This window comes from Salvia hispanica, chromosome 3 (genome assembly GCF_023119035.1).
Source record: "Salvia hispanica cultivar TCC Black 2014 chromosome 3, UniMelb_Shisp_WGS_1.0, whole genome shotgun sequence".
NCBI classification, from domain to species: Eukaryota; Viridiplantae; Streptophyta; class Magnoliopsida; order Lamiales; family Lamiaceae; genus Salvia; species Salvia hispanica.
The window spans coordinates 52,129,762-52,156,020 of NC_062967.1; the positions used below are offsets into that span (position 1 = coordinate 52,129,762).

The following is a 26,259-nucleotide window of genomic DNA, read 5'->3' on the forward strand; positions in this document are numbered from 1 at the left end:
AAGAATTAGTTTGGAATTCGATTAATTTTGAACGATTAGTTGATTTCATATAAATTGGTGTTTAGTGTGAATCAATTCTAATTTGAATTTTTCTTTCACACACTTTAGCATATTAGTCTATTTCTTGAGCATGATTTTTTTTTTGTCTAGAAGAGCAATAAATCTGGAAAATTGAAGGTTTAATTTTATACTAATATGTATTGAATGAGGCCCTGTTAGCTTAATTTATAATCATGTTTAATTTATTTAGTAGGCCCACGTAACCGAACTAATTTTAGGCACAAATTTTAATAATTTTGTATATTTTCAGTTCTTTAATTCAGTTTTAGTGTATTATTCTTTATTAGTACGTTTTAATTTAGTTGTAATCTAAGGATTTTAGTGATATTTTAAAAAAATAATGACCACAAATGATATTAGTACAATGTCAAAGGATTAATTCTCTATATACTCATATATCAGTAGTACTCCCTCCGTCCCAGATAATCCGTACCAATTTTTCATTTCGGTCTGTCCCACATAATTTGTCCCACTTCACTTTTATCATTTTTGGTAGTGGACCTCATATTCCACTAACTCATTCTTACTCACATTTTATTATAAAATTAATATATAAAGGTAGGACCCACATTCCACTAACTTTTTCAACCCACTTTTCATTACAATTCTTAAAACCCGTGCCCGGTCAAAGTGACCCGAATTATCCGGGACGGAGGGAGTATTAATTAATCAAATTATTCTACAATTTACTAAAAATTTGCACTACATTGAAATAAAATTATAAGCTTGCTATGAAAGCCAAAATACTACTTGTAGTATAAATATTGGATAGAGTTACAAGCTTGGTATGAAAGCCAACTAATCAGAAAATTTAAATTACATGCCGTTTTTGATGTAACGCTCCACATTCCCTGCTACCAATCCATCGTCAATTTGGCGGGAAAATCTCCAAATATCCCAATTTGACAGGGAAATTCCATATTCTCACACTAATAAAACCTCCCTTTTTTGTATCTACTCACCAATTGTTAGTGAAAAAGCGGATTTGCGAAACGATGTATATGGTGAAGAGGAACGGGAGGCAGGAGGCTGTGCGCTTCGACAAGATCACTACGAGCCTGAAGAAGCTTAGCTATGGCCTCAACTGTGATCCGGTTTTGGTGTCGCAGAAAGTGTGCGCGGGGGTGTACAAGGGCATCACCACTAGTCAGCTTGCCGAGTTAGCTGCGGAGACGGCTGCTGCTCTCACCACGAATCACCCTGATTATGCTTCTGTATGTTCTATTGCTAATTTGATCATAACGGTTTCCGTTCGTTGTGATCTGTTTTTTGAGTTCCGCTTCGCTGATCTTAAGTAACTGCTGTTTATATTGGATTGATGTTTCATTAGTCATTTCTGCTGATTGCTAATTCGATCGTAACGATTTCCGTTCGTTGTGATTTGTTTTTTGATTTCCGCCTCGCTGATCTCACTTAACTGCTGTTTATGTTGGATTGATGTTTCATTAGTCATTTCTGGAGCTGCTGATTGCTAATTTGATTGTAACGATTTCCGGTCTTTGTGATTTGCTTTTTTGATTTACGCTTTGCTGATCTTACTTAATTAATTGTTGTTTATGTTGGATTGATGTTTCATTAGTCATTTCTGGAGCTGCTGGTTGTTTCAATGCATACCTGATTAAGTAGTTCATGTTTAATTTACACATGCTGATATTTTATGGATGTTTTGTTTGATCTAGCACCTTCATTTGGAAAATATTGAATTGTTTATACCAATTTTTGTTTGTATATTCTGCACATTATTTTAATCTGAATTTACTTGCTCTGGTGTCTACAATTGTATCTTGTGTTTGCATGCTTGGATATGGAATTTTCATATTCTGAGAGATTGATTAACTAAATGAGTATTTGTGCATGCTTGGGTATGTGAATAATCATTTCGAAGACAAATACATTCATCTCTATGTACATTTGAAGGAATGTGATTTATATTGTACATCTGGTCAAGTACTTTTTTAATCTTGGAAATAATATGAATTGTTGTGCAATATGCAGTTGGCTGCAAGAGTTGCGGTTACAAATCTTCACAAGAACACTAATACGTCATTTTCTGAGACGTAGGTTAACTCTGCTGCTATAGTTGAATTATTAACAAATCTATTGGGTTGGTAACACTATGCATAACTGTTGCAGTGTTCAAGACATGTACAATCACGTCAATGAGAGGTCTGGGCTAGAGTCCCCTTTGATCGCTGATGATGTGTATGAGATTATAATGAAGGTATCTGTTCTTCCAGCATTTGCATTTTAAGTTATGTTATTTTTTTTTTGTATACATTATTGGTATGAACAGGATATAATTAAAAGATGCAGCAAAAAGTAACTTCCACTTAATTGATCAGTAGAAGACATTTTCCTTTGCAATTTTGCTAGTGTCTTTCTATTTTGTCATTACTTTCATTGTTTTTTCTGGGTTTGTTTGGAGTTTGTGCAAATGACATGGGTCATAAAGTTTGGAGGGTTAAATATATACTACTCCGTATAAGATTATTAAATAATACCTATGCTATTTCTCAATCTTGAAGTACTGACTTATTTTGCAATTTCTTTATTGTATTAACTATCATATTCCTTTTGCAGAACTCTGTTTGTCTTGACAGTGAGATCATATATGACAGAGACTTCGACTATGATTACTTTGGTTTTAAGACGCTTGAAAGGTCTTATCTGTTAAAGAACGAAGGCAAGGTTGTCGAAAGGCCACAGCACATGTTAATGAGGGTTGCTGTTGGCATCCATAAGGATGATATAGATTCTGTTATAAAAACATATCATCTTCTGTCCCAGCGATGGTTCACTCATGCCACTCCCACACTTTTTAATGCTGGAACACCAAGACCACAAGTACGATAGCTGAGATAACTGCCCAGTGATTTATCATTTTATATTACTATGAACGCTAACACTTTTCATGAAAGGAGTTTAGCTGTTACTTGGAAATTTCTTTATGTTTTCTCTACTAAATGTTCAATTTTATGTATTGCTTACAGTTAAGCAGCTGTTTCTTGATATGCATGAAAGATGACAGTATCGAGGGTATATATGATACCCTCAAGGAATGTGCTGTCATTAGCAAATCAGCTGGAGGAATTGGTGTGTCTGTCCATATTATCCGTGCTACCGGAAGTTATATACGTGGAACAAATGGAACATCCAATGGCATTGTCCCAATGCTTCGAGTTTTCAATGACACTGCCAGATGTGTGGATCAGGGTGGTGGCAGGAGGAAAGGTATACACATTTCTTCTTATGTTGTAATTGTGTAGTTTGCATTTTTATTGCATTTTGATGTTCGTCTTTCTGTGAATGATGTGGATAGGTTCTTTTGCTGTATATTTGGAGCCATGACACTCTGACATCTTTGAGTTTCTTGATTTGAGGAAAAACCATGGGAAGGTACTAGTTTGGTGCTGTTATGAAATTACATTTTATTTTTCTTTATTATTTATATGGCTGAAGTTAAGATTTGTAGATATTTTAGTTCTCTAGTTACTGCCCTATATTATATCAACTCTTCTTTATTTATTTTTTTCAGGAGGAGCATCGGGCAAGAGATTTGTTCTATGGTCTTTGGGTACCTGATCTCTTTATGCAAAGAGTTGAATCTGAAGGCCAGTGGTCATTGTTTTGTCCGAATGAGTCTCCTGGATTAGCTGATTGCTGGGGTGAAGAATTTGAAGCTTTGTACACTAAATATGAGAGAGAGGTAAACAAGACTTATATGAGATTAACATTTTTTTTGGCTTTGAATGAATGATTATTTCCGAAGTATTGTTTGTTTTGGACTCAGGGAAAGGCCAAGAAAGTTGTCCAGGCACGGAGTTTATGGTTTGAAATCTTGAAATCTCAGATTGAAACTGGAACTCCTTTTATGCTTTATAAAGTAGTGAATTGACAAGTCTCATTATTCAGATTTTACTTATGTGCTTTACTTGAACATCAATTCATCTGAATCTTCACCTTTTATTTGCAGGACACTTGTAATAGAAAGAGCAACCAGCAGAATCTGGGTACCATAAAATCATCTAACTTGTGTACTGAGATTATCGAGTATACGAGTCCCACTGAAACTGCTGTATGCAATCTTGCATCAATTGCTCTACCACGATATGTTAGAGAGAAGGTTTCTTTGGTTTAATATGAATTTATGTTTCACATGTAGTATGCCTACTTGGATATTTCTTAATTAGTTTCTCTATTTTCTTAAGGGTGTGCCTTTGGAGTCCCAACCAACAAAGCTTGTTGGCAGCATAGGATCTAAAAACCGATATTTTGACTTCGACAAACTGGCTGAGGTGTGTTAATTTTAGTTGCTGGTTAATCAGTTCAGCTTTGCTGATGTTCACGTAACTGTGGTGTTCTTTTAAATCTTTACCTGCTGCTTTATTTCTGCAGATTACTGAGCTTGTTACGACAAACCTTAACAAGATAATTGATGTGAATTATTATCCAGTTGAAACTGCTAAAAGGTCCAACATGCGTCACAGGCCAATAGGAATTGGTGTACAAGGTCTTGCTGATGCCTTCATCTTGCTTGGCATGGCATTTGAATCTCCAGAGGTATAAAGCTGATATTCTCTTTGACATGCTTTGCTGGAACTTCGCTAAGTTAGTCACTTCGATTACTGAGTGCAGGCTCAGCAGTTGAACAAGGATATATTTGAAACCATATACTATCATGCATTAAAGGCATCTTGTGAACTCGCTCAGAGAGAAGGCCCATACGAAACATATAGTGGCAGTCCTGTTAGCAAGGTATATTAGTAGTATTATTTTTGTGGCATGCTGATGCAGCCATGTATATGAACTTTTTATGAAGTCTCAATTACTGGTATCTCATGGTGCTCTGGAACAACTGATGACATCTTGCGCATATTTTGGGCATCCTTGTTCCTTGTTGCTGGTCATATGTGGGCGTCATTGTTTAGACCTGGCTGTATCTTTCAGGGAATCATCCAGCCAGATATGTGGGGAGTGAAGCCGTCTGATAGATGGGATTGGGGTGCTCTTCGGGCTAAGATTGCAGAACATGGGATTCGGAACTCACTTCTCGTAGCACCCATGCCAACTGCTTCAACAAGCCAGATTCTTGGGAACAATGAGTGCTTTGAACCATACACATCTAACATTTACAGCCGTAGAGTTCTAAGGTTTGGCTCATCAACACATTTTATTCAGCTTCCCTCATCTGCATTTTGTTCCATGATACTGATATTACCTCTCGACGGTTTTTTCAGTGGCGAGTTTGTTGTTGTGAATAAGCATCTTCTCCATGATTTGACTGAGATGGGGCTTTGGTCTCCTAATGTCAAGAACAGGATTATTCACGAGGACGGCTCTGTTCAAAACATCCCCGAGGTTCCTGAAGATCTTAAACGGATTTACAAGTATGCATTACACACAATTCAGAGATAGAAACCATTCCTTTGTTTTTATTTGTCACACTCTAATTTGTTTTGCATCTTCTCAGAACAGTATGGGAGATCAAACAACGGATATTGGTTGATATGGCTGTCGACCGTGGATGCTTCATAGACCAGAGTCAGAGCCTAAACATCCATATGGACCAACTTAGTTTCGAAAAGCTTACTTCTCTCCACTTCCATACCTGGACTAGGGTAAGCTAAATGGAAATAATACTACCCTGTCTAGCATATGTTTATTGTTGTGACTTTATTTTATCCTTTTTCGTGAAGGGTTTGAAGACGGGCTTGTACTATCTAAGAACGCATGCAGCAGCCGATGCCATCAAATTCACCGTTGACACTACCATGATAAAGGTAGGTGCTCTCCTCTCTACACAAGGAATGATTCCATCAAACCCCATTTCACTTCCCAATCGTTGCGCAGGATGATAAGGCTAAGGCAGCAGCAGCTGATGACGACAATTCTAAGATGGCGCAGATTGTATGCTCTTTAGCCAACCGCGATGAATGCCTGGCTTGTGGAAGTTGATAGCTTACATAACATAAGTGGGATTGTATTCCGTAGTTTCTTGTGATGCTTTGAACGGTTTGTGTTGTGTTCTCCATATTGCTGGGGATACCGATATCATGTATGTTCAAGGTTCCAGATTTCACTGAAAGGTTACATTCTCATCATATTTCTTGTAGTTCTAGTCACTTCCTAACTATTAATAGGCGCAGCGGCGGATCCAGGTGGGGTCGAGCGGGGTCAGCCGACCCCACCGCCGGCCAACTAAGACAGGGGGAGCTCCATGAGTTCCGGTCTTTGAAGTTGCCGCTGACCCCACGGTGTGCCGGAGCGGGAATGAGAGCAGTCACGAATCTTTGTGTCATGTGTGTGTTAGACAAAAAATTTATAGACAGAGAGGAGTAATTTGAATATTTGAGAAGAGGAATTGAAAAAATTGAGTTGCAGAGATTGAGAAGGGGGAAGAAGACGATGAAAAGTACAATACTCATCGTGGGACCCAGCTTTTTGTTTGTTACGAATATAGGACTTTTATCTCTTCTGTTAAATGCATATTATAATATTCAAAATTACCAAAATAGTTTTACTAATATTTATAATTCACTCAAATTAACTTTTTTATATGTAACGAATTAACTGAGATGGCCTCTAGAATCAAATTAATACCTAGAAATTTAATTACTACTATTTTTTCATATAATGGATTGATAATTATTTATACGTATCTATCTTATTTATTAAAATGAATAAAAACACATGATTTCATAATATTAAAAGGTCGTGTTTGATAATTCTATAAAATTTTAATTAGTTATAAAAGACAACATATTATTTTTGTCTAATTTAAACAAATCTCAAATATCAATTTTAAATGTCGATAGATTTGTCCGTCTTACTACTCTTTATTCAGAAGATTTCTTATCGAGTTTATAATTTTGTATTAACAATGAAGTAGAAAAAGGATGCAATGTTATTTAAGGCGAGTTGCTATTTCTAATCCATGTATCAAGACAAAGTATTAGGCATGAAAGAAAAGTTTAGACACTGATAATATTTGCGGATCTGATTAATTTAGTAAGATTTATGAAGACGACAATAAAGGAGAAAGCAACGAAAAAGGATGTCATCAGAGTTGAGAAATATTAAAAATATTTTTTACTACATCCGACCCCACGAATTTCATTTTCTGGATCCGCCATTGAATCCACCAAATTATCATCTGCTTTTGTAGAGTGCTACTACAAACTAATTTCACTCTTGCATGTCCGAATCATGTTTTTACCAATTTAAAACATAAAATCTAGTAGGAATAAAATATGAATTTCATTTTTATAAAATAGGGCAGCACTATTCATCAATCTCTTCGTTTGTGGATGTTGATTTTGCTACCGGTTCATTTAAAATGATTCCTATTTTCAGTTTTAAAATAACTATGATGAGTAATTGGACTCCTAGCTTTTTTTTGAATTTTTGACATAAATAAAATGCAGATTTTAGCAAAGTGGACTATATTAATCCATCAGCCAAGCAGTTTCTTAACGTTAAAGGGTTTTTGAAATAAAAAATAAGTCTGAATATATTTTATTAAAAACGTTGAAATTGAAGGCAAAAAATTTAATTAAATCCATTAATTCTCGAGAGCTGTGTTCTTGTAATTAGCGTGGTCTTGAGCGCACCCAATCCCGACTCCCTATAACATTGGCGTGGAGCGCATTGACCAAGGTTGTTTCATGTTAATCATTATAATTAAAATTGAAAAAATTGTCAATTTTTGTTTAGTCTAGTAGTAGTACAAGTAGTATATTAAATCAGTATAAAAGTAATGGATTTTGAATTTATTTACGTAGAATATTTTTTAGAAAAATCATACTCCACCTACATGAAAATCCTAATTATACTACTCTAATTCGAATTAAATACGATTTGAAATACTATGATATTGGATAAATTCAAATGTTTAAATGATAATTTCTCTCGAATTTCTACGCAACAGACATTTTAATGATCTACTAATAAACAACGTAGAAAAGGTACTTAGATTATCTTCGATGATATACTAAAACTTACAATTTTAGATGTAATTAGTTTCAATAGTACTTAAAAATCAATTTTATTTTTGATTTTTAAGAAAAAAATCTATTTTTAAGTTTACATTAAAATCATATTTGACGTGATATTTACACTGGAGGCTCAGATTGATTTTTGACATAAAAAACGGCGAAGCGCACCTGATCTGTGGCGGACGGAGCAGGAGAGAGGCCGGGGAGACTGGGGCCCGGAGCTCCGGTCGGCGGCGACGGAGGGCTCGACAGCAGCAGCGATGGAGCCAGAGATGTCGGCTTCGACGAGCCGCAACTGGTACCGAAGCCGGCGGGGAAGCAAGCGGAGCCGGCGGCGGCGGTGATGAGATTGACAATAGAATTGATTCTTCTCTTAATGTTGTATACAAAGAAGTCTTTCAAAATGTATGAATTACTTATGTTTAGAGAGATGTTTTTAACGTTTTTGTTAAGATGATGTTTGAATTCTCTGTGTTGTTCGAATTTATAAGTACTCCCTTCGTCCCGCTTTAGGAGTCCCGGTTGAGATAAATTAATAAAAAATACCTACAAAGTGTTAAAAGTGGATCCCAACATCCACTACAACTAATAAAAAAGTGTTAAAAATGGGTCCCAACATCCACTATAACATTTATTTATTGGACACTCAATTAAAAGTGGGTCTCAACATCCACTACAATATTTATTTATTACACACTCAAAACACTTTTTTCTTAAAACATGTGCCCGACTCAACCGGGACTCCTAAAGCGGGATGGAGGGAGTATTTAATTTACTTTAGTGTTTAGTAATTATCAGTCTTTTGTTCGTATATCTTATTCTATTTCTATTTCTTTCCATTATATCTTTTCATTATAGGAGATCGATAGATTAATAGATGTAGTAGCAAAAGTATGATTTCGAAATGTTAATAATCATATTTATACAATATTTCAATAGTTTTTATTAATGAATATCAAAAAATTCAACAATATTTTATTTTTAGAAAAACATACTATATTTTATTTTTTCTGAAAATAATTTGGCACGTGCATAGCACGGGTGGTAAAACTAGTTTTTAAAAAAAGGGTTACTCACTAAATTTTTCACAGATTTCGTAATTTAATGGTGTGACTCCATTTTATAAAGAGAATAAAATAGTTTTATTTTTATTTCAATATTAAAAAAAAGTTACTTACATAAGTTTTTGCCAATAATCCCATAAAATCCGTCGGGATATATCGATGGACTATTGAGTGATAAAGTTACCATGTGACATCGTTTTTTATTTTTATAATAATTATGTGTTTTTTTTTTGGATTTTAATTATGTGTTTTTTTTATTTTTTTAGAATTTTAATTATGTATATTTTTTTATTTTTTTTAGGATTTTAAATTGTAATTCTTTTTAGTGCGTTTTGATTAATTGAATTTGTTGGAAAAAATAAAAAATGAAATTGAATGAATAGTTAAAGGATGAGATGGTTAAGATGGAGGGATGCTAGTGTTGTCTCTTGGTTATGAAATAAGTGAAAAGTACAATGAAGTTCATGAATAGTGAAGGTATGAGACGGTTAAGAGGCGGATAAGAGATAGAGATAGAGATAGAGATGGCCTAATGACACTTTTATATGAAATTTTAATCCAACTAATATGATAACGATGATATCATAGTCACTAAATTTTATTATTGTTGCTGGGACTATAAGTTTAGTAAATGTAGGATCATCAATCGATACATTATTCGTTTGCAAATTCAAATAATGTTCTTCCTAATAAGTAAACTTAATAATGTAATTAATGAATTTTTTTTAATGTTTTTCTGATGTCATCCTGATTCGTTTTATAAAATTATGCATATCAAATTTTCAATTACATGCCAATAAATAGATAAAAGTACAATAATATATGAACATGGGCTACAATTTTTGCACACGACAGAAGGCCCAATATAAGTACAGCCCAAAATGTGCTGCCACACAATCTCCGCCTACAACAATGAAAGTGAATTTCTGAGAACTAATGTTATCACCCGTGCTATGTACGGGACAAAAAATTTTCAATTAACAAAAATATATTTACAGCTACATAGATTAAAATAATAAAAATAGAGGCAATAATATAAATATATATTCATGTATTAATTAAAAATAGTATTGATAAGATTATAAACAATTAAAGTAATTCTCTCGACTCATTGTAATGAAACATTTCATATTCAACTTACTATTTATTTTTTATGTTTAATTTTTGACCATAGCATAACTTGATATGCAAGGTCAAAGACTAAATACATTTTTAGTATAGAAAAAAGATAAATTTCATATTTCCCGCCATATACATGTATAAAAAGTAAATTATCACTTAAAATAAGTGATAACATTTTACCACTTAAAAATTTATAAGAAATTTAAGGATTCTTCTTCCTCTTCTAAACCTAGGTTTACTTTTTCCCGTAATTTGAAAATGCAGTTTCTTCCACTACTTATCAAATACGCCTCATTTCTCTCGCAAATAACTAATTTATTTCCGCTAAATTTAATTAATTTTGATAATCACAGTGCATATTTGATTATGTAGAAATGAATATTTTATATATATATAAAAAAAATCAATCATGCCTCCGTCAAATATTTGAAGATTCTTTTGATTAAGCTTGTTAGTATTTTAGTTTGTCGTAACCGATTATATAGATTATTTATTTTTATTTTGTATAATTTCTATTTTAAATTTAATGTAAAATAATAATTCAGTTAATGAGAGTATTTTATTATATGTTTTACATTTTTTTTATTCATCAAATTATTTTAATAGCTGAAATTATAATTTCAAAATCATGACATGTTTTCAAACACAGTAATCATATTTTTCATAAATCATATTCCATATAATCATTTCTATGCGGAATTACAAAACACAGAAATCATAATCCTAGAAATCACAATTCTAGAACTCAAAATTCTAGTAATCATTTTCCTTTAAAACTTTACTTTCCTTGCAAACAAACATACCCTTTTTAGGATGCATAGTCAAATGCCAAATGCTTATTATTAGGGAGTGCAAAATAATTATTTTACCAATTTACATCTTCGACACAAATTATCTACATTTATAAACTAACAATACGCCGTATCTAAATTGAGCATGCTTTGTTTCATTTATAATTTATGAGAACTGAATACTCGGAGATATACATTTTCAAACTATAGAAATTTAAATACATCTCATTTTTCCAGAAAGTAAATAGTAAGTATAATCCAATTTTACATGACCCATGATGTATATTAAAATCTTATATCACTATAATAGATAAAATATAGTATAATCCATTTAAGGTATACTTAGTAAATATTTTTATAGTATTTAAACTAATCAAACATAATTCATGTATTTAGCAATCTTTCATCTTTAAGAAAAATGACACATAAAATTCCATCTCCAAAAACATACCTATTATAAATTACGTTATTAAATACTTAAGTATAATTAAATTTGTAAATTGCACTGATAGAATATTAAAACATTACAAAAATATATCTATTCTTTTTATTAATAATTTGAAAAAATAAATTTAGTTGATTTCAGTTCATTCCAAATTTCCAATGTCTTTATTCCAAGTATTTTATGTTTATATTTAGTTATGGGTCTCACTCAACAAAATTCTTGAAATCAAAAGAATCAATTTATGAATTATGATTCTTAATTTTATTACGTCAATACAACAAATATAAAATGAAGTTTGTATTTAACTACATGTATAAAATTACGTATGTATTTGACGACATATCTAGAATAATAGTACTATATGAATTGTTTGATAAATCCCCATAGTAGCTAACACCATATAGTGCATACAATTACACATACACGTTTATAAAAAAAAAATATTGGTTCACATAGATAGTAGTACAAACGTAACATAACAAATTAATATTAAAAAAAACTACTAATATAAAGAATATTGATTAGGATGTTAACCCACCAGCTAACTAATAGCCTTATTTGAATTTTGGCCCATCAACTATAAATTAAATTAAGCCCAAGTCCACTCAATATGAATAGAAAACCCCTCGATCGTCTTCTTCCTCTTGAATTAGCCTTACCCTATATTCCAAGATCATGCAGATTCCATTGATGGTGTGTGTATATATATGAGTGTTTGCCCTGTAGATCTGCCCTTTTTTGGTCCCAATAGATGGTTTTCCCGCTCAAAAGTATGTCATATGGTAGTCCAAAAAACTGCTTCTTTATAGATTTAAGTCTTTTCTGACGACACTAGAGATCAACGCGGCTCTGTTTCAAAGCTTGAAATCTTTCATCCATCTCAAGAATGTGCATGCCCGTCTCTTTCGATACAACCTTCATCAGGACCGATTTATTATCAACATGCTTCTAAAATCGGCTTTTCATTTCAACCGCCCCGACTATGCCGTAACGCTATTCTGCGAGACGGAGCCCAATTTCCATTTATACCACACCATGATTCGTGGGCTTGTTTCAAGAGATCATTTTGACAACGCCATTAAATACTTTCACGTGATGTACCGCGAGGGATACTGGGCAAACAGTTTCATATTCACTTTTGTTTTGAAATGTTGCTGGAAGAATGAGGACATTAAACTTGGTATAAATGTTCATTCTTTGATTGTGAAACAGGGTTGTGAGTTTGATTCGCAGGCGAGTACTGGATTAGTAGGATTGTATTCAAAATTGGAGCGTCTGGTTGATGCACGGAAGGTGTTCGATGAAATGCCTGAGAAGAATGTTGTTTCGTGGGCTGTGGTTATGAACGGATATGTTAACGTTGGGAGGTTCAAGGAGGCTATTGACCTTTTTAGGGAGTCGCTGGAGCGGGTTTGAAGCCGGATAGCTATACACTTGTTAGAGCATTATCTGCTTGCAGTCAACTAGGAGATTTGGTGGTTGGAGAGTGGATTCATAAATATGTGGTGGATAGTGGGATGGGGCTGAATGTGTTTGTGAATACTGCGTTGGTGGATATGTTTGTCAAGTGTGGAAATATGGAGAAAGCGCGTGCCATATTTGATGGGATGTACGAGAGAGATGTTGTTACTTGGTGCACTATGGTGCAGGGTTACGCAGCCTATGGTTTTCCAATGGAGGCTTTGGAAGTATTTGGTATGATGATGAGAGAGAATTTAGGGTCGGATCACTATGTCATTGTCGGGGTCCTCTCTGCTTGCGCTAGGCTCGGGGCTTTGGAGCTCGGGAAACGGGCTTGCAGCATGATGGATAGGAACGTGTTTCTGTGCAATCTTGTTGTAGGGACTGCCTTGATTGACATGTATGCAAAATGTGGTGAAATGGCTCTAGCTAGGGAGGTTTTTGAAGGAATGAAAACCAAGGATCTTGTCGTTTTCAATGTCATCATTTCTGGTCTGGCTATGACTGGCCATACTAAAACGGCATTTAGTTGCTTTGGTTTGGTTCATAAATGTGGATGGAATGGTGACGGGAACACGTTTCTTGGTCTACTCTGTGGATGTGCTCATGCCGAACTTGTTGATGATGGGAATCGTTTCTTCAATGGAATGAGTGACTTATACTCTTTGGATCCTACTATTGAGCACTATGGAAGCATGGTAGATCTTCTTGCTCGTGCTGGTTTATTAAACGAAGATCATGATATGATCTTGAGTATGCTAATGAATGCCAACGCCATAGTATGGGGAACTCTGTTGGTTGGATATCAGATGCACACGAATACTCGATTGGTTGAGCATGTATTGCAGCATTTAATCAAATTGGAGCCGTGGAACTCAGGGAACTACGTCCTTTTATCAAATATTTACTCAGCTAATAAGAAATGGGATGAATCAGAGAGTATTAGATCAGTCATGCAAGAGCAAGGGATTCAGAAAGTGCGCGGCTGTAGTTGGATAGAGGTGGACAACATTGTGCACGAGTTCCTCGTGTCGTGTTCGTGTTTGTGTTTGGGATTTTCTTAACGGGTCGTGTTTGTGTTTGTTGTTATCGTGTTCGTGTCGTTATTGCGTGTCGTTATCGTGTTGACACGATAACGACCCGACACGCACGATTTTCCCTACTCCCCAAAAGCCCTCATACTAATGGAGTTGGGAAAGTCCATTTATATGCTTGCAACTCTTGTTCATTCTCCGATGTAGGAAATGGTTTGCTTTACCACAATTACTCACGTCGTCTTCAACCGTGAATGAATTTCTGAAAATTTGAGTCTTTCAATGACGACAATGGAGTCCAGCTTCTTCTATAAACCACCGTGTTTTCATGATAAAAAAAAAAGGAATGAATTACTTTTTGTAAATTTAAACCATTGTTCTCACTAATATCTTCTTCCCCCCGAGTTTATTTACTTATGAAGCCCATTTACATCCCCAATTAAAATTCAAAACCGTCGTTCTCACTTCTGTCTTCTTCCCCAAATATGCTGCATTTGCAGTATGGTTGGAGGTATTTTTAGCAGCAAAAATGAGATTTGCAATATTGTTGGAGATGCCCTAAGAGTAATCTATTTATGTAATAATCTGCTGAGGTAATCTATTTCTCCGTCTCCACCTACGGTTAATCTGGAGTGGTACGATTTCATACTGCCTTTGTTTTTGTTTGATTCGGTTGATTTCGGAATTTTCAATTGCATGTTTCTATTTTACGGTTTTAATTTTGATAACTGGATTGGTTATGCTGTTAGTGGCATCCTCTATATTTGCATTCTAGGCTTATTTGGTGTTGGATTTAAGATTATCATTCACGATGAACTGGTGATATGTTATATCTGTGCTAAAATCATTCTAAATAGATTATCGTTTAAAATATAACTTACCTCAGCATTGTTTACAGAAATATACACAGCCCAAAATCTGCTACCACACACCATCCCCGTCTACAACAGTGAAAGTGAATTTCTGAAAATTTGAGTCTTTCAGGGCGACACTGGAGATCAACGCGGCTCTGTTTCGAAGCTTGAAATCTTTCATCCAACTCAAGAATGTACACGCCCGTCTCTTTCGATTCAACCTTCATCAGGACCGATTTATTCTTAACATGCTTCTGAAATCGGCTTTTCATTTCAACCGCCCCGACTATGCCGCAGCGCTATTCAGCGGGACGTAGCCCAATTTTCATTTATACCACACCATGATTCGTGGGCTTGTTTCAAGAGATCATTTTGACGATGCCATTAAACACTTTCACGTGATATACCGCGAGGGATATTGGGCCAACAATTTCATATTCACTTTTGTTCTGAAATGTTACTTGAATGGTATGAACGTTCATTCTTTGATTGTGAAACAGGGTTGTGAGTTGATCCACAGACGAGTACTGGATTAGTTGGATTGTATTCAAAATTGGAGCGTCTGGTTGATGCGCGAAAGGTGTTCGATGAAATGCCTGAAAGAAATGTGGTTTCGTGGGCTGCGGTTATGAACGGGTATGTTAGCGTTGGGAGGTTCAAGGAGGCTATTGAGTTGTTTAGGGAGTCGCTGGAGGTGGTTTTGAAGCTGGGTAGCTATACACTTAGAGCATTATCTGCTTGTAGTCAGCTAGGAGATTTGGTGGTTGGAGAGTGGATTCATAAATATGTGGTGGATAGTGGGATGGGGCCGAATGTGTTTGTGAATACTGCATTGGTGGATATGTTTGTCAAGTGTGGAAATATGGAGAAAGCGCGTGCCATATTTGATGGGATGCATGAGAGAGATGTTGTTACTTGGGGCACTATGGTGCAGGGTTACGCAGCCTATGGTTTTCCAAAGGAGGCTTTGGATGTATTTCGTATGATGCTAAGAGAGAATATAGGGCCAGACCACTATGTCATTGTCGGGGTGCTCTCTGCTTGCGCTAGGCTTGGGGCTTTAGAGCTCGGGAAACGGGTTTGCAGCATGATGGATAGGAATGTGTTTCTGTGCAATCCTGTTGTGGGGACTGCCTTGATTGACATGTATGCCAAATGTGGTGAAATGGCTCTAGCTTTTGAGGTTTTTGAAGGAATGAAAACCAAGGATCTTGTCGTTTTCAATGCTATCATTTCTGGTTTTGCTATGACTGGCCATACTAAAACAACATTTAGTTGTTTTGGTTTGGTTCAGAAATGTGGATGGAATGGTGACGGGAACACGTTTCTCGGTCTACTGTGTGGATGTTCTCATGCTGGACTTGTTGATGATGGGTATCGTTTCTTCAATGGTATGAGTGACTTATATTATTTGGATCCTACAATTGAGCATTATGGAAGCATGGTTGATCTTCTTTCTCGAGCTGGTTTATTAAACGAAGCTCATGATATGATCTCAAGTATGCCAATGAATGCCAATGCCATAGTTTGGGGAGCTCTGTTGGCTGGATGTCAGATGTACAAGAATACTCGATTGGCTGAGCATGTATTGCAACATTTAATCAAATTGGAGCCGTGGAACTCGGGGAACTACGTCCTTTTATCAAATATTTACTCGGCTAATAAGAAATGGGACGAATTAGAGAGTATTAGGGCAGTTATGCAAGAGCAAGGGATTAAGAAAGTGCGCGGTTGTAGTTGGATAGAGGTGGACAGTACGAGTTCCTCGTTAGAGACACATCCCATTCTGTGTCAGATGGGATAAACTCTTTGAGCTGGCTAGGGAGCTAAGAGCAGTTGGTTTTGTGCCTAGCACAGAATGTGTGTTGTTCGATGTAAAAGAGGAGGAGAAAGAGCAGTTCTTGGGCTGTCACATGGAGAAGTTGGTTCTTGCATTTGGCCTTATTGCAACGAAACCAAATTGTGTCATCCGGATAGTTAAAAACCTCCGTGTATGTGGCGATTGCCATGCATTCATCAAGCTCGTGTCAAAGATTATAGGGAGGGAAGTTATTGTTCGTGATACTAACCGGTTCCATCATTTTGTGAACAGGTGGTGCTCGTGCAGAGATTATTGGTGAATCGTTACATCAGTCTAAACACAGTGTAAGATAAAGAGGAAGCTTGTGTACCGAAGTTTGGTGGATTGATGAAGAGCAGAGGGTCTTAGCTATATACTACTCCATATGCGATGATTTAGGCATGGCAAGGTCTTGAGATGTGAAACACCAATAATGTAGCCACAGAAGCTATTTGATTGAGGAGTACTGATCTAGCCAGGACCAGGTCATTTCGTTTCTACTGCTGACTCGATTTATTTTCAAACACAAGAATTACCCGCAAGTGTACGGGGCTAGTGTAGTAATAAACAAGTACGAGTATCGTATCCACGAAGACAAATTGTGTAACTCAAGTACCACGAACCGATTTTGACTACTATCTAGAAAATCCGGAAAGGTTGGTTTTGATTTTTGAAAAATGATAAAAACATAAACAAGATAAAAGCACACAACCCAAAAACAAGTTTCAAATAAGAGAACGAGGTAGAGCTTTGGATCCAACTACAATGAACACGATGTGAACAACTCAACAACTTCGATTACCCATTTGAAGTCTCTAGGATTACTAGGAAAGCCGCTAGTCTAGACTAAGCCCTCTCTCGAGTGCACTTAACCAGTTGATTAACCATTAATATTGAAGTCTCCTTCTAATATGTCACAATTAACTCCTAAAAACAAAAGGCTCAAGTCCTCACTCTAGAATTCCTTCTCTTGAATGAAAATTATCTAGGTGTTGTTCATTCTTTTATTAATCCTAATTAGGTATCTCTCGATTACTCAAACTAGGTCAACAAACCCAATTGGTAGCTAAGCAATTGAATTGAAAAAGCACAAGAATGAAACAAAGAAATCACAAGAGCAAAGGTAATCAAAAGTCCATGAATTAATCAAAAGCATCCATTGTAGTCTTCACCAAAACTCTACAAATGATTTAGCTACTCATATTCGAAGCAAATTCACAAGAGAAATCCATAGAAATTGAATTGAACATAGTAAAACTAATAGAGATACTCCCAAGGATGAATTGAATGGGCAAATCGTCTTCGTCTTCAAACTTGTTGATGAATCGGACTTCTTGTCGCTTCAATCTACTCTCCCAAGGTGGAAACTGCTTCTGGGCGTGTGAAAAGTGTGCTGGAGTCGAACCCTAGGTCCTATTTATACCCGGGGCGAAAAATAGAAGTCAAACTGCAGTCGAGCAAATCGCCCGGCCGGGCGATTTCTAAGCAACAAAACGCCCGACCGGGCGTTCTTCTTGAATCGCTAAGTAGCGCAAAACGCCCGGGGACAGAGGATTCGCCCGGTCTGAGAGGCAAAACGCCCGGCCCGGGCGTTTTCAGAGGGAAAAACGCCCGGGGACAGAGGATTCGCCCGGCCTGGGTGGCAAAACGCCCGGTTAGTTCTGTGAAAACGCCCGGTTAGTTCTTTTGGCTGCCATTTCGTCCGTTTCCACCTGTTTTGACTACAAAAACTCGACAAACTTATCAGAGCACTCTAACTAAGGAATCATGGATGAAAACTCAAGTAATATGCTACAATATACTCAATTAAGCACTGTAAACTATCCAAAACACTTGCTAAACTACGAGTTTATCAACTGCTTTATGGTTTTCATTGTAGTTGTGAATATTTAGTTTCGACTTTTGTCTACTATTCAAATGTTTGTGTTTTCGGTCAAAGTCAAAGTACTCTATTTTGTGCCTGAATTTTCTTTAGGTATGACATAATTTGTAAGCAAGTAGTAAGAAACTGCTCAAATTGTGTTTTGTAAAATGAACAGATTTTGGAAGGCATCAAAATACTAAAGTAGATATCAGTAAGACTGAAGAGTTGAGTCCAATGCAAAGGTGAGGAATACTGTGTTGCATTTTTCATCTTATGCTTGATTTCTCTTCTTTTTTTAGATTATGATTATTGGCTCCTAAATCTTTTTCTTTTCCCTTTTTGTGTTTTATGCAGCGATCAGTTCAAATACAACAAATACAATAGTTCAAGGTAATAGTGAACAAACTGTTTGACTATGTGTTCTGCAATTACATTTCTCCTTCTGTGTGATAGTATAATTTTTTTAAGGTGTAACTGCTTTTAAAGTCACCAACTTTTCATGAATTCCAGTTTTTCCCACGAACTTTAAAAAGTTCGTGTAATGTCACGAACTTTATTGTCGGTTGTCATTTTCCCATGTCAGGTTTTTTTGTCTAATTCAAACTGTTTGTTTCCTATTAAGACAATGTCCAAATTCTTTTATCTTACTATCGTTGTCTTCGTCTTTGAACTAGCTTTGTGTGGGTACCTTGTACGCCTCAATCGGAACTCGGATGAAGAAGTTATGGTCATTTGATGAAGAAGCATATGACCTTATTGCAACGAAACCAAATTGTGTTATCCGGATAGTTAAAACCTCCGTGTATGTGGCGATTGCCATGCATTCATCAAGCTCGTGTCGAAGATTGCAGGGAGGGAAATTATTGTTCGTGATACTAACCGTTTCCATCATTTTGTCAATGGGTGGTGCTCGTGCAGAGATTATTGGTGACTCGTATCAACTAGCATTATATCAGTCAAAGCACCATGTTAGCAAAAGAGGAAACATGGGTATTGAAGTTGGGATTGATGAAAAGCAAAGGGTCTTCCATATCTCTATTATGTGATGTTATAGGCATGGCAAGTACTTAGAGATCTGAACCAAAAATTCAGCCTCAGACACAGACAGTCACCACGACGTCCACGACCAGGTTATTTCATTTCTTTTGCTTTATGGTTTTGTTCTTAGTTAATTGTGAACCTTTAGTTTTTTCCATGATTTTAAATGCTTGTGTTTGGTCCTGAATTCTTGTGGGATTATTATAAGCAAGTAGGTAGTATTTTTCTTCCAAGGAAGAAAACAATTTTCTTACTTGTGCTCAAATTGTCTTGACTCTTATGTAAAATTAACAGATTTTGGAAGGCATCATTCAAAGTAGATAGCAGCCAGACATGAGTTGAGTCCAATTCAAAGGTGAGGAAAACTGTGTTGTATTTTCGTCTTATGCTTTTGTTATTTGACACACTAGTCTAGTAGTATGGTGGTATTTGGTTTAAAAATGTTCTCCACATCTGAAGAAAATCAAATTGAAGTTGCAAATACTAAACCTATATATTCTAGTTGTGATTCAAGGCTTGTGAAAGAGCCATCTTGGAAAAAAGTTTGAATTTCAAAACTAAGTAGAGCGCGCCTGGCTTTGGCACTTTGTGCTCGACTTTGGTACTCGGGTGCTTGATTTCTCTTCTTTTTTTAGACTCTGATTATTGGCTCGTAAATCTTTTCTTTTCCCTTTTTTGTGTTTTATGCAGTCAGCAAATGTTGATCAGTTCATATGCAGCAGTTCAAGGTAATAGTGAAAAAACTACTGTATTTGATTGTGTGTTTTGTAACAATATAATTTCTCCTTGTATTTTTTTTATCTGTACGAGTATTTTTTTTTTAAACTATAAATGTAGCCTTTATACTACTATGTTATAAGGAGGTGATTACTACTAATTAGATAGTGCAAATATTTTCTCTCTCTCGTATATTTCCTCACTTTTCCAATTCAGCATTCAAGATGCATTATTTGCTCTGATTTAATTGGGTTCAACCAAATTAAACCAAAGTCATATAAGGAGTTTATGTTTATTTGTTAATTGGAAAAACAATAATAAATGTGAAAATTAAAAGGATCAGGGATAACAAAGAAATGATAATAAAATGACTGGAGTAGTGAATACAAGAAAGAATCCAAATCAATGTATAAAATCAAAGGTACATCCAAAATCTCAACAAACAACTAAATGTAAACAAAAACCAAGGATCTTGTCGTTTTCAATGCCATCATTTCTGGTCTAGCTATGACTGGCCATACTAAAACAGCATTTAGTTGCTTTGGTTTGGTTCGGAAATGTGGATGGAATGGTGACGGGAACACGTTTCTCGGTCTACTCTGTGGATGTGTTCATGCCGGACTTGTTGATGATGGGCATCGTTTCTTCAAGGGAACGAGTGACTTATACTCTTTGTATCCTACTATTGAGCATTATGGAAGCATGGTCGATCTTCTTGCTCGTGCTGGTTTATTAAACGATGCTCATGATATGATCTTGAGTATGCCAATGAATGCCAACGCCATAGTATGGGGAGCTCTGTTGGCTGGATGTCAGATGCACAAGAATACTCAACTGGCTGAGCATGTATTGCAGCATTTAATCAAATTGGAGCCGTGGAACTCGGGGAATTATGTCCTTTTATCAAATATTTACTCGGCTAATAAGAAATGGGATGAATCAGAGAGTATTAGGGCAGTCATGCAAGAGCAAGGGATTCAGAAAGTGCGCGGCTGTAGTTGGATAGAGGTGGACAGTATTGTGCACGAGTTCCTCGTTGGAGACACATCCCATGCTATGTCAGATGGGATATATGGTAAACTCTCTGAGCTGGCTGGGCAGCTAAGAGCAGTTGGTTTTGTGCCCAGCACGGAATATGTGTTGTTCGATGTAGAAGAGGAGGAGAAGAGCAGTTCTTGGGCTGTCACAGTGAGAAGTTGGCTCTTGCATATGGCCTAATTGCTACGGAAAAAAAATTGTGTTATCCGGATAGTTAAAAACCTCCGTGTATGTGGCGATTGCCATGCATTCATCAAGCTCGTGTGGAAGACTACTGGGGGGGGAATTATTGTTTGTGATACTAACCGTTTCCATCATTTTGTCAATGGGTGGTGCTCGTGCAGAGATTATTGGTGAATCATATCAACTAGCATTATATCAGTCAAAGCACCATGTTAGCAAAAGAGGAAACATGGGTATTGAAGTTGGGATTGATGAAAAGCAAAGGGTCTTCCATATCTCTATGTGATGTTATAGGCATGGCAAGGACTCAGAGATCTGAACCAAAAGTGCAGCCTCAGGCACAGACAGTCACCACGAGGTCCACGACCAGGTTATTTCATTTCTTCTACTTTATGGTTTTGGTCTTAGTTAGTTGCGAATCTTTAGTTTTGTCTATTATTTCAAATGCTTGTGTTTGGTCCTGAATTCTTCAATAGGTGTGAGATTATTATAAGCTAGTAGGTAGTATTTTTCTTCCAAGGAAGAAAACAATTTTCTTACTTGTGCTCAAATTGTCTTATGTAAAATTAACAGATTTTGGAAGGCATCATTCAAAGTAGATATCAGCAAGACTCATGAGTTGACTCCAGTTTAAAGGTGAGGAAAACTGTGTTGCGTTTTCGTCTTATGTTTTTGTTAGTTGAGTCCAGTTCAAAGGTGATTACTACTAAATTGAAGTTGCAAATATTAAACCTGTAGATTCTGGTTGTGCTTCAAGGCTTGTGAATGAGCCATCTAGAAATAAAATTTGAATTTCAAAACTAAGTAGAGCGCTCCTAGCTTTGGCACTCTGTGCTCGACTTTGGCACTCGGGTGATTTCTCTTCCTTTTTTAGACTCTGATTATTGGCTCCTAAATCTTTTCTTTTCCCTTTTTTGTGTATTATGCAGTCAACAAACTATTGAGCAGTGCAGCAGTTCAAGGTAGCAGTGAATAAAACTGTTTGATTATGTGTTTTGCAACAAAATCATTTCTCCTTATATTTTTTTTTATCTCTATGAGTATTTTTTTAAAACTATAAGTGTAGTCTTTATACTACTATGTTATAAGGAGGTGATTAGTACTAATTAGATAGTGCAAATATTTTCTATCTCTCGTATATTTCTTCACTTTTCCAATTTAGCATTCAAGATGCATTATTTGCTCTGATTTAATTGGACTCAACCAAATTCAACCAAAGCCATATGAGGAGTTTATGTTTATTTGTTAATTGGAATCACAAAACATTAATAAATGTGAAAATTAAAAGGATAATGGATAATGAAGAAATGATAATAAAATGACTGGAGTAGTGAATACAAGAAAGAATCCAAATCAATGTATAAAATCAAAGGTACATCCAAAATCTCTACAAGCAACTAAATGTGAACAAATATATAAAATAGCATAATACATAAATGTGGGCTGAAATTCAAGCATAGGAAAAGGCCCAAGTAGAGTAATCTAAGCCCAGACCAAAAACATCAAAGCCCAGCCCAAAATAGCGCTGCCACTGACCATCTGCGCCACACCCACTGGATTTGCTCCACTCTGTCATGTCAATTTCCAATTTCATTATCAATCCACCAAATTATGTTAACATTCATTATGATTGGAAATAATTATCATCTGCTTTTGTAGAGTGCTACTACAAACATAATTTCACTCTTGCATGTCCGAACCATGTTTTTACCAATTTATAACATACAGGTCACTTTAATCGGGCACGGGTTTTAAGAATTATAATGAAAAGTGGGTTGAAAAAGTTAGTGGAATATGAGTCCTACCTTTATATATTAGTTTTATAATAAAATGTGAGTAGGAATGAGTTAGTGGAATGTGGGGTCCACTACCAAAAATGGTAAAAAATGAAGTAGGACAAATCATGTGGGACGGACTAAAATGGAAAACTGAGACAAATTATCTGGAAATGAGGAGTAAAAACTAGGCATTAAAATACATCATATTTTCAGTTTTAAAATAACTATGATGAGTAATTGGACTCCTAGCCTTTTTTTAATTTTTGTCATAAATAAAATGCAGATTTTAGCAAAGTGGACTACATTAATCCATCAGATATTTGATTAAGTGGGACTTAAGGCATTGTTTTTAACGTTAATGAGTTTTTGAAATAAAATAAGTGAAAATATTTTATTAAAAACGTTGAAATTGAAGGCAAAATCATACTACTATTAATCAAATTCATTAATTCTCGAGAGTTGTGTTCTTGTAATTAGCGTGGTCTTGAGCGCACCCAATCCCGACTCCCTATAACATTGGCGTGGTCGCGTGGAGCGCATTGACCAATGTTGTTACGTGTTAAAATTATAGAGTAATTAAAATTAAAAAATTGTCAAATTTATTTTAGTCAAGTAGTAGTACTACTAGGTATTTTACTAAATCAGTAGAAGAGTAATGAATTTTGAATTTATTTAGAACATTTTTTACAAATCATACTACTACTGACATGAATATATTCACTCCGTTCTAAATAATTCGTCTCATTTTGATCGGCCACGAATTTTAAGAAATATAATGAAAAGTGAGTTGAAAAAGTTAGTCGAATGTGAATCTTATTTTTATATATTAATTTTATAATGAAATATGATAGAAATGAGATAGTGAAATATGTGGTTCACTATAAAAAATGATAAAAAAATTAAATGGGACAAACTATATGAGATAAATTGAAATAAAAAAAATGGGATAAATTATCTGAATGGAAGGAGTAAATTCACCCGACGTGGTTGTGCCGTATAATACTTGAAAATCATTATAATACTACTCTAATTCAAGCTAAATATGATTTGAAATACTATTATATTGGATATTCAAATGTTAAGATTATAATTTCCCTCGACTCTCTACGCAACAGACATTTTAATGATTTACTAATAAACAATGTATTAGATCATATGGTATACTAAAACTTAAAATATACAGGTAATTAGTTTCTAGTTTTTAAAAATTAATCACATTTTTTGTTTTTAAGAAAAAAGATATATGTATTCATTTTTAAGTTTACACTAAAATCAAATTTTACCTGACATTTAAAAAAATATAGTTTGAGTTTAATATAAATGATCGTACATAGATTGATTTGTAACATAAAAAAAAGCGAAACGCACCTGATCTGTGGCGGACGGAGCAGGAGAGAGGCCGGGGAGACTGGGGCCCGGAGCTCCGGTCGGCGGCGACGGAGGGCTCGACAGCAGCGGCGATGGAGCCGGAGATGTCGGCTTCGACGGAGCCGCAGCCAGAACCAAAGCTGGCGGGGAAGCAAGGGGAGCCGGCGTAGCTGCCGGCGGCGGAGTGGTGGTGGCCGGAGGCGGCGTCGCGGTGGGAGGAGTGGGAGTTGGGGGAGCAGGAGTGGTCGGAGTGGGCGGAGCAGGAGAATTCGTCGGAGATTGGCCGTTGACGGCGGCGGCGGCAATGCAGATCACGGCGGCGAACAATAGCAGGTTGGAAGCCATTTTGGAGGAAAATGCGCCTGCTAATGTGCGCAGTGGTGAGTGAAGGTTAAGAACTTGAGACGAGGAGGCTAGTGAAGGAGGGTGTGTATATATATTGGAGGTGAGTGTGCGCAAGCCCATTGAATTTATTCGATGATGATGAGGAAGAAAATGATGTCGAAGGGGAAGAAGGGGAGAGAAATAATACAATGAGGGATCGTGCTTCAGCTTCACCTACACATGATCAAGAGGGTCGTGTATACATACAGCTTAGGGATGGAGAGTAAGTGGTTAGCTAATTTTATACATTTTTTATAATTTTTTGAAGTTACTAAACCTATAGTGATTTGCAGTTTGATCCCTTCGAGAGTTGTGGCAAACGTATTACACGATTGTTTTCAGAATATAGTACTCCCACATGCGTTCTATCAAAGTAAACTTACTGACGAAGACGTTAAAACATATTGGCTGGAATTTCAGGTAATTGTATAAACCATTAGCATAAAGAATGGCTGAAAAGGTTCTAACTTTTTTCTTTTCTTTTTTATTATTTTACAGAACCATGCTAACACCGAGCAATATAATCAAGACCTCGTCAAAGTTGCTTTTGGTAAAAGATGCAGGGGCAAATATGGTGATCATATAAACAAATTGAAAGATAAGAAAAAAAAACCACCTTATTTCACTGAAGCTTTATGGGAGGCTTACTCTAATGCATGGAAGGATCCTAACCATGTCAAGGTTGCCAAGAAATGCTCAGAAAACCGCAAACAAGGGTATGAAAAGGCCCCGCCCACACATGCTAATGGATCTGTTTCATTTGAAGTGACCGTGGAAAGAATGGTAAATATTGCTTTTTTCTGATTTAACTTGTTTACAATTTGTAATTATTGTTAACTTTTTGAATATTCTTTGCAGACCAAAGAGAACAATGGGATATGTCCTGGATTTATAGAAGCCTATAAAAGAACTCACACGCTAAAAGGCAAAGATTCAGAAGAAGGAGTGTTGTGTTCGCAGCGCGCCATTGAAACAATGGTAGTTTCATATTCATATTAATTTACATACTAATTATTTGTCTACAACTTAAATGAAGAAAATGGAAACTGCCTTGCATCTATGGTACATGCTTCTATGGTTGATTCTATGCAATTTTTGAAAAACCAAGGCAGTTGTGAAGGGGGTTTACCATCTGTTGAAATCGTATTTGCTCAATCAACTTTGGTATTGGTTGTGATTCTTGACATATGCGAATCTGCACATACTTGATGATTTTGCATTTTG

At 35.9% G+C, this 26,259-nt stretch overlaps 2 protein-coding genes and 2 pseudogenes across 2 annotated transcripts; 3 read left to right on the forward strand and 1 right to left on the reverse strand.

Annotated features, from left to right (window-relative positions):
* Positions 1 to 1,055: 1,055 nt before the first annotated feature.
* On the forward strand, positions 1,056 to 6,535 carry LOC125216095 (ribonucleoside-diphosphate reductase large subunit-like). The gene is given in 17 exon segments (XM_048117720.1): positions 1,056 to 1,274; positions 2,056 to 2,117; positions 2,194 to 2,281; positions 2,641 to 2,904; positions 3,051 to 3,291; positions 3,380 to 3,456; positions 3,596 to 3,766; positions 3,851 to 3,943; positions 4,034 to 4,183; positions 4,269 to 4,355; positions 4,456 to 4,620; positions 4,696 to 4,815; positions 5,008 to 5,210; positions 5,298 to 5,447; positions 5,531 to 5,678; positions 5,757 to 5,841; positions 5,891 to 6,535. Coding segments are annotated over 17 exon segments (2,448 nt in total). The 3' UTR covers positions 6,016 to 6,535.
* A 5,616-nt stretch (positions 6,536 to 12,151) lies between these two features.
* LOC125210465 lies at positions 12,152 to 14,533 on the forward strand (annotated as a pseudogene).
* Positions 14,534 to 14,782: 249 nt separating this feature from the next.
* LOC125210466 lies at positions 14,783 to 21,679 on the forward strand (annotated as a pseudogene).
* Positions 21,680 to 22,802: 1,123 nt separating this feature from the next.
* LOC125216019 (classical arabinogalactan protein 9-like) lies at positions 22,803 to 26,259 on the reverse strand. Its single transcript, XM_048117621.1, has 3 exons — positions 26,165 to 26,259; positions 24,652 to 25,209; positions 22,803 to 23,074 (listed from the first exon to the last, which is right to left on the reverse strand). The coding sequence occupies exons 1-3, from the start codon at positions 26,165 to 26,167 to the stop codon at positions 22,988 to 22,990; spliced, it is 648 nt and encodes a 215-aa protein (XP_047973578.1). The 5' UTR covers positions 26,168 to 26,259; the 3' UTR covers positions 22,803 to 22,987.